Source organism: Sinohyriopsis cumingii, chromosome 3 (assembly GCF_028554795.1).
Source record: "Sinohyriopsis cumingii isolate HCF-2022 chromosome 3, ASM2855479v2, whole genome shotgun sequence".
NCBI lineage: Eukaryota > Metazoa > Mollusca > Bivalvia > Unionida > Unionidae > Sinohyriopsis > Sinohyriopsis cumingii.
The window spans coordinates 22,728,181-22,738,057 of record NC_142963.1 but is presented as its reverse complement, the minus strand read 5'-3'; the positions used below and the strand labels follow the sequence as shown (position 1 = coordinate 22,738,057).

Genomic DNA, 9,877 nt, shown 5'->3' with positions numbered 1-9,877 from the left:
GTAATTTGGTCGTGTAATGTTAATAAAATACATACAACACAATTTATTGTACATTTTTAAAGATTTTTCCCTCATTGTTATTCTCGTCCTGATGCAAACGTAGACGAGACTTACTAATTCTATGGAAACGACAACATCCGCCATTTCACAGGCCTTTCATTGATTGCACTCACGAATGTAGAAAACTAGATTCAGCGAAATCGCGTCCCATTATTACGGCCTAGGGGGCAGATCTTTATTTTCGTATCTTAACATTTGTGCATAACTAAGGCAAAAACAAAGAAACACTAATCAAGATCAAGACCAAAGTATCGGAGAAGCGCTCTATCTTGTTATGAACTGGTAATGAACACTGACGATGTCTCGTGCGGCCGTATCAAAATCAAGAGCAGAGAAGGGTAAACCACCCGCTTCACAAACACCAATCGTTTCTCACGAGATTGTTCCAGGAAAATTCACAGATCATGATTGGTAAGGGAATAAATAAAAACTAAGGTTATTTGGACAGAAGTTCACAAGTTTTCGTTTCCCAATTTGCATGGTGCTTTAAAGATTTTACAACAACTAGTAGTACAAGTCACATGGATCATGTATGCGCATTTACTCATCTTTAATTAAATATAAATTGTTCATTTAAAATTTAACACTAATTTTCTTTAACAAAAGTCTATTCAATCCTGATTGTTGAATGCTGAGACTGCACCTTAACTGTCACCAAGAAACTTCCAGATGAAAATTATCTCTTGCTATGGACTTTTTCAGTGGTGGCCATGTACTAAACTTGGGTAAAAATAAGAGTGTGTCGAGTGGAATCATCACAATTGAGGGATGTATGAAATTGTTTATCAAATGCATAACTTTCATTGTGACATAACAGCGTGTGACATTCAGTCTGGATTGTACTGGATCACATCTTCAGGTTCATTTCATCCAAAAATGTCTACATACTTTAACATTGATTTTGTTGTATGTATTGCACCTCTCAGGATGTCTAAATAATGACCTTCCTAAGAAATATGGATGTATATGAAGACAAATTAAGGCATTTTTAAACAATGATATCTTGAGTATCCTATGGTATCCTGTGAGTCATGAGTTTGAACCTCAGTATTGATGGCTCTCAAATACCCTTCAGCAAGGTATTTGCCTAAGCTGAACTTGATGGATCTATTACTTGTGGTGAAAATAACTGATATCAGCTAGTCTTACTTGTTGTAAATTAAGAGCCACATCAAATAAATATTAAACCCCTAAATTATCTATGATAGAATGGATTCTGTTCTAGTAGGATAAATATTCTTGCCTTTATGGAAACCATGTTTATGATCCATATGACACTGCAAATATTTTCCATGAATTCTTTGTAAATGTTGCCTCAGAACTACAGAATATAAGTTAGACTGATAATTCAAAACTAAAGAGTTTTTGTTCTACAAAACTTTTTAATGATACTAAATTTGAAATCCCAGAAATAAGTTCAGAGTTTGTTTTGAATTACCTAAAAAATATAGATGTTTCTAAATATATAGGACTTGACAAGATAGCTCCAAGACTTCTTAAGGCAGTTGCATCTGCTATTGCTGATAGTATTACCTTTCTATACAACAAGTAAATGTCCCCAGTCTTGGAAAACTGCCAAAGTAACACCACCACATGAAGCTGGATCAAAAGAGGATGTAAATAAGCATAGACTAATGTCAATTCTTCCATCCCTTTCCAATTTATCATATTTGCTAGCCAAGGTTCTGTTATGTTAACCATATCTACACCTTGGTATATCAAGCAGATACATGTATTTCAGTGCTTTGGAAATCCAATCAGAATTAAGTTGTTCAGATTTGAACACTGTTCCTACATGATCGAGACAAGGAAGCTCACAACTTTAATGAACTGATAAATAAGCAATTTTCCACTGCTGGACCATGTTTGTACAATTACTTTTCACTCAAATACATCTTTAATGACTTCCCTTTAGTATGTAGTCATACTTTCAATATTAAACTTACATAGTACAGTAATATCCTTTTGAAGTCAATTGTCTCCTCCATTTTTGGCAATATACAATGCACTGCTGTTACACACTATTGGTAAGTTGACATTACATACTGAGGGAGGCAACTAATGAAATCCAATAGATGTTGCTAGGACAATGCACTAAAATATCTATTCAGTCCACCAAGGTGTAGATAGGGTTATCATATCAGAATCTTGACTACCAGAGATGCCAAATTATTGGAAAATTATGTATACATTTTTTGGTGAACTATCTCAGTGATCACAGTCTATTCATGAAAATCAATCTGGCTTTTAGAAAGATCATTCTCATGAAACTGCACTTATCTCTATGACAAGTGGCTGAAAGCCTTAGATGAGGGAAGTTAGCTGGTACTGTAAGGATTGAATTTTGAAAGGCATTTGACCTAGTACATCATGAGATTCTTCTTGAAAAGTTCTAAATCTATAAGTGTAGTGAAAATGATCTTAAGTGGTTCTCATCCTACTTGAGCAATAGGTCTCAACAGGAAACATTAAATGGACACATATCTGAAACTAAAATGATAGGTTTTGGAGTGCCACAAGGTTCTGTCTTAGGGTGCCTTGTTTTTTTTTCTGTTTATAAATGACCTGCCTCTAAAATTTGTAGATGCAATTTCATCAAATGATATGTATTCTGATGCTACTACTTTGTTGATGCTCAAAACAACCAAGCTGACTTCAAATATGGCGCATGAAAAATGATCCTCAATAAGGATAAAACAAAATTCTTGTTGATAACTACATGGCAGAAAAGAGCAAGACTGTAAACTGATGTGTTGCATGTTCTCTGTAATAACACTGATCTAATGTTTTTAGATAGAATTCATGGAATATTTATAGATAATAACTTAGAATGGTCTCATATATAAATTGTATTTGAAAGAAAATAAACTCTTATCTTTGGCTCCTAAAAGAAATAAAGGCCTTGATCCCATTACATTTTAGATTTTTTTTCTTCACAAAAGTTACATCCAACCACATCTTGACTAATATAATTCAGGGGAACACAACTGCTACAAATATGAGAAAAATTTCCAGATTCCAGGAAAGGCATGTAAAATAATTCTTGATCAGAAACAGAATATGTTCAAACTGCTAACATTCAAAGTATTACCAATACATGAAAGAATTTTTTTTTTGAGAAAGGTGTTATTTATATTTGATTTAATTTAATTGTTTGTTTGTTAGTTTCAAATATTATTTTTATTCCATTACATGCTATTGTAATGTAAGTTTATTTACTGGATTTGACATTCTCCATAACTTAGTTTGACCTGACAGTTTTTTCCCCTGTAAGGACCTAATAATAGAGACTTTGTATCAAATTCTGACCTAGTTCCTGACCTTGATTCAGAAATCACTGACTTGAAGTAAACAACTTTTTAAATTTTTTTAATATATTCTTTCTTAGTGTAGATTCATAAAGTGAAATAGAAGCCATACTAGGAGTACATGATGTTTAGGCATGTAAAGCTTCTATCTTGTTCTAGAAACATGATCTTGTGACCTTAATACGGGGATCTGTTTTGTGTTTTAAATTAGTGTATAACCTAGTTTTTTCTACAGAGAATTTAGTCAGTTGGGCTATAAACCATTAACACTTAAAGGTGTTTTGTTGTGACCAGTTTGAGTTGAAATTCTAATTTATGGAATTATTAATTCTTTTTCCTGTGGATATTTAATTGTTCATACAGAATTCTTGGACAAAGATTTTTATTGAAATTTTATTCAGAATTCAAAACTGGAATATTATTTTCTGTGGTTCAACAAGGAACTGTTGACACATCAGGACAACACTGACCAGTCAGCATACATTATTGCCCTCCATCTTAGATTTTTTATTAGGACTCCAGCTCAGATTCATTTAGGACTTTTTATTTCTAGGACTTCTATTTTGTAATTCTTGGATTATTTTTGGATTTGATTTGTAAAACCATAAGTTCTTTTTCTCATTTTTACCTCTTTTCTAGGGATATAAATTATTTGTTAAAGTTTACAAAGCTTGTTGTCTTCACTCTTTTCTTGCTGCATTTATTAAGAGCCTAAATGTAACAAAGGCCAAAATAATGTACAAGGTATTTACAAAATCTGCCCCCATGACCTAAACACCATTTTTCAGGAAAGAGAATCCTATGGTACCCCAAATCTAATATCATTAGAAGGGCAGAATTTAAATGTACCTCAAGTGAAAAAAGGAAGCTATTCCAAAATTGCTTTCAGTTTTCTGGTGCACTGTTTGCAATAACATTCCATATGATATTGAATCAGCTCCAAGCATCTCTTCATCCACAATATGTATTAGATGGATGAAATCATAACAAAATGGTGTAACAGTACACGTTTCACCAATCACCTCCTTTCCTGTGCTTCCTTTTCATTTCTGCAGCCATGTAGCATTTATGTGAATAGTTGTTTATATACTGCATATTTTCCTGTGCATGTATGTGTGTGTGTGTGTGAATATATTATTATTATTATTATTATTATTATTTTTAGTTTGTATCTTATATGTACATAATAGAGGGCCTCAAGGCAGAGTAGTTTCTCATTTGTAACAAATTGAGTCACCCTCTGAAAATAAAGTCTTTATTATTATTATTATTACTATTATTATTATTGTATTATTGACAATGTAGGCTTAAAATTATAAATGTTTTTAATGGTGATTGCACAAAGAGTTTTGTCAGCTCATCATATATGCTTATAACAGTTCATATGTTGAAGTAATGTGGTTTCAGAAGTGGAGGAAGTTGAAGAATGTTAACCTGACTCCATATTTTTGAATTATTTTGAGCAAGAAACTCAAGTACAAAGTCCAAGAACTTTAATAGTCTATAACTTTAATTAGAGTTAAGCTTGAATTGTGTAAGATTTTTTAAAAAATTCTGGTATATTTAGGTCTAAATTGTTCTTCTTGGGCTTGGGTAACCTGTTTTGGTATTTTCACCCAAATGTGAACTACATGCTCGCAGATGTTCCAAGATATTGTCACCTTAACAACTCAAATAAATCTTGGAACAACAAAACATAATGCATCACACTTGGTATGTTATGTCATTTGAATTATTTTTCATTCTCACTTTGGAGGTGATGTGCGTTCTCAACCTAAGAACAATATTCACAAACAATGCTCTCATTTCTTGGAATAGCTTGCCCTTAAGCCACCTTTTGAGTTCCAAATTTTGACAACATAGGTGCATCCATTGTTAGTATCATATCTGATTTGTTGGGGTTTTTTTTAGCTTGAACTTCGAGGTTTTTGCACAAAAGATATAAAGCATACATGGCCAAGAATAAAAAAAAACACTGGATGAATAACCTTGTGCCTTTCCAGTGTCAAAATTTTTGGAATGAACATGGGATCACTGAGCTGATCTTTTGTAATGTGTCTGATATAAGACAGTGATAGTATTATAGACAGTAAAACTGCAATTCCAACTTATGATAAAATTTGTTTCATGTCTAATCACAGCCACAATGACTGACAAATCACATGTGTTCAAAAGACAGAAGATAACTTTAATGATTTCTTGATATCCCAAACACTCTTGTTAGTGAATGAAAATGAACAGGATGGAAAATATACTTTGAAAACAATAGAGGAGAATTCATATTTTCAGATATGACAGTTCCAATGCCAGTTTATCATAAAGTCATTCCAGGATGTTTGGTGGTTAGTTATCATTCTCAGCTTTGTTTCTGTTTAGTTCTATATACAGTGGTCCCTAGCTATAAATCCCTTCAGTATACAAATCCTGATCCTTTCAAACCTAGGCATAGACATAGGTCCCATTATTGTGGTAAAAGTTTGCTTTGATATATTAATTATTATTTATTTTTAAACCTTGGGGGGGTGGGGGTGTTCTTGGGAACTATAATGAAGTTTCATGTCATTAAAATATACTATCATTGTGTGGACTCATTGCAACATACAACTGTATAAGATTGCTTCATTTACAATGTTACTCACTTTTACAAGTCCTACGATCAGAGTTATAAAGTGGAAGCCTATACATGTACATTGTGTATCATCAGTCATCAGTATCTTTAATACATAAACATGGGGCCCCGAGTGGCCGAGTGGTCTAAAGTGCTCACCATTCCGGATCACTGCCATCTCACCTCTGTCTGCGTGGGTTCGAGTCCAAGGCTTGGCTAGCGTGGGTATGTGGGAAAGCCTGCCAGTAGCTTCTTGTGGGTCGGTGGTTCTTCCCTGGGTTTTCCAGGGTTCATCCTCCACCAGTTATACTGGCCGCCATGTATAGCCTATATTGTGCTGAAAAATGGCGTTAAACCCTAGAACAACAACAAGTAGATAAACATATATTAAAGTTTAAATAAACTTTGACAAGTCTTACAGAAAGTCATTTTTACTTTTAAAATGTCATTGTTTGGTATAATTTACCTTTTCATCTGTAATTTCAGGAATCTTATGCTTGAGAGAGATAGTGCTGATGACTTCATTGAAGATATCGTGGAAGATTTCATAGGAACATCAATAAACAAGTGTTATGAACTTTATATTCAAAAACAGCTCAATCCATTTACGATATCACAAGCCAAAGATGCCATCCTTGGTATTATCGAGGTACACATTTTATTAATTTGTTTTTACCCAATTTATTTTGTAAATTAGTCAAACCCGTCAGTTCAGAAGAACATTGTGAGAATTTCTAGTTTTATTTGGTATACCTGGTAGTTTATTGTGATGTGATATTTATTCAAGGTTAGATGTAAACTTTCTCACTTAAGCACATGTGCAAGCCAGTATCATTACTTGAACACACATAGAAAATTTTAATATGTCCTAATTTGTAATACTGTATGTGCTTAGGGAGGCAATTTATGAAGCTCATAAAAAATATTTTACAAGTTTAGAAACAAGAACAGAGTATATTTAAAGGGGTTTATCAATTGGTTTTGATTTGATGTTTTATGGCACACCAAAACAAATAGGTTATTTAGTGCTGGAGCAGTTTGATAAAGAACATTACCAAAAGAAATGCTATGGTAACTTACATGGGCTTAGCCAGTGGTAGGATTTGAACTCACATCCTTTGAGTTACTTGTTTGGCATGCTAACCACTGCATCACTGCATCTCGTGTCGCCATTAGTTACCTGCTTCTACATGCAGGAGGGTATATCTGGCCCATTCTTCATCCAGCAGGGGGGAAGGCATTTGTAGTGGATTATGACTAATGCCTGAATTTATAAGCACAAACTGTTCATTTACAAATTATCAAATACCCCTGCAAACCATTCCAGCCACATCCCCATACAGTGGAGGTAGGGTATGGGTGGACTCAACAAGGAGAGATCAATGTGTATGACATAAAAAAGTGACTCTATCCAATTGAGAATAAGTTATGTTTTCATATAAGCCTATATAAAATTATTGGAAATTTAATTTGATGAAAAAGAAAATGACACCTGTTTTCTTTGAAGCATTTAATCTACCTACAGACCAAACATAGTTGGTATACTATGCATTGTCCAGTATCATTGCCACACACATGCACACATATGCCAATACTGACATAAACACAACCAACTGCTCCGGTGGCCTAGTGCTTAGAGCATCTGCCTTGGATACAGGAAGTCGTGGGTTTGATCCCTGGCCAAGTCATGCCAAAGACTTATACAAATGGTACTAACAGCTGCCTCACTTGGCGCTCAGCATTAAGAGGTTAGTGTTAGGACTGGTTGGCCTGGCGCCAGGATAATGCAGTGTGACTGGGTGGGACATCATGCTACATGTCTGCAACATGATGATTCCGTGCTAGACATCACTATAAACTGCCACACTGCAGACATTGTAGCGAAATGACTAAAAAATTGTTAAAGCTATTTTAAAAAATCCAAATCATGCACACACACACACACACACACACACACACACACACACAAACACATAAACGTTATATATACATAGTTTCTGTCCTTAAAATCCATTGGACAGTGGAATAGTTTCTTAATTAGATGATTTTTGTTGCTCTCAATAGTCAAGGTGGGGATGGGGAGTTTGAAAGCAATATAAATGTCGATTGTGTTGTGCTCATTTGAGACAGGATGTTCAAACTTTCTAGAAGTTCTCATTGATTTTTCTCAACATAGAAAATTGTCCTTCTTCATCTGCATTGCCGTAGGGGAGTGTCAAATATGCACATTGTTGTACCTGTCAGGATGGTATATGCTTCAGAATGGCTTATATTGATTTGATGCTTGCAGTGTGTGCAAAAGTCAAATATTCCCCAATGCTGCTGCATTCACAAAGTCAAATTCTGTCCAGGAGTTTAGAAGTTTAGCTTTGCTTGGCTTCACTGGTTTCGCATATGGCTCAGCTTTTTCTGAATCACACCTGCTATTTGACATTTTTGCCTTAAAACATGAACCACACTTATACATTATTCTGAGTACTGAAATAATCATGTTTTGTACTTTATATATGGAGTAAAATCTGACTTGAAAGAAACATTGCCACTGATCACAAACTTGCTAATAGTCTGTAATAACAATGGCTTAAATATTATCAGTCAAGGCAGTGGTGTGTAAGAGTATTGTACTTCAACACGCATCACCATGGTTGTACCAAAAATCAAACGAATTGGGGTTTTCCACTTAGCATACTTTACATACGCAAATTAGCGTAATGGGCTCTGTCACTGCAATTTTTATAGGACTTGACTTGGCATCATCCTAGCTATTCTCAGCTAATTAAGTATTCTGTGAAAGGGTGGTTGCTTGTCTTTGATGCTTACCTTTTAATATTGATGCCATGATAATCAGCTGTATAAATTACCCCAAGGTTAGTTTTATTTGGGCGCTAAGCATTCTATTTCCTGTTTATACACACTACATGCTTTGGACATGCATAGTGGTGGTAAACAATTTCTAAATAAATCTTTTTCCGAAGATTTTTTAAAATTGTGTTTTCAAAACATTACCATGTCAATGGTTTTTTTTTTTTTTGCCTGGCACATAATATGATGGTAGGTTGCCTCTTTCGCCAATCTAATACTACTGATTGGTATACATTATAAAGAAACATGAAGTGGAATTTGCCAAAAATATTGGGTTTTGCTCCAAAAGACACTGCATCCACTTCAGACAAATCACTGAAGACAATATTTGTGACTCATTTCCACAAAGGAAATTTACTGTCATATGGCATATTTTGTTGCTGTAGATACAAGCCCTATTGGAGGTGTCTGGAAACAGTCAGCTGGGATGTGCAAGAATAATCTGTTTATGGCTTGATTATTGCGGGTCGATGTTTGCATATGATAAAGTTGGTTAACTAGAGTCACCTTTGGTTTGTTTTTCTGCTCAATTTCTGTGACATTATTTGCAAATATTATCTTCAACAAGCCAGCAGGTGCATGTAATATAACATCAGGTGCATGTAATATAACACAATTGCACTTATTGATCCATTCCACAAGCTTCTGTTGGTGCATGCATGTATAGACATAGGGATTTTGATCACTGTAAATAGGCTGAAATGGTACAGGAAATAAAGAACTCAGTCTTCCATTTCTTGAGCCATCTCCTTTTTCATGTTTCCTGTTGTCCAATGAGGGCAAGTATAGAGTAATTTATATTTGGAAAATGCTAGCATTATTTTTATAAAAAAGAAAGTTGCTTTGTTGTTTGCAGAATTAATTTTGGGCAATGCACATAAAAGTATGACTGCGAGACTCATAATGGAGTTCTGTGTGTCTATCTCTCTATCTGTAAATCTGTCTATCTCAACAGTAAATTGTTAAATATTTGAAGTTATTGGGAGACAGACGTTTGTTTGAAACATCAGTTGTCTAATGGCAATAGTTCTAGTTGGTT

General features: G+C 34.4%; 1 protein-coding gene across 1 annotated transcript in view; it reads left to right on the top strand.

Moving 5' to 3' along the window:
* The first annotated feature begins 132 nt into the window (after nt 1–132).
* LOC149802531 (uncharacterized) overlaps nt 133–9,877 on the top strand; it is a 29,386-nt gene continuing 19,641 nt past the window's right edge. The window contains exons 1-2 of the mRNA XM_089951775.1: nt 133–471; nt 6,463–6,625. Coding sequence (XP_089807901.1) covers nt 359–471; nt 6,463–6,625 — 276 coding nt within the window. The 5' untranslated portion in view covers nt 133–358. The remainder of the gene's footprint in view (nt 472–6,462; nt 6,626–9,877) is intronic.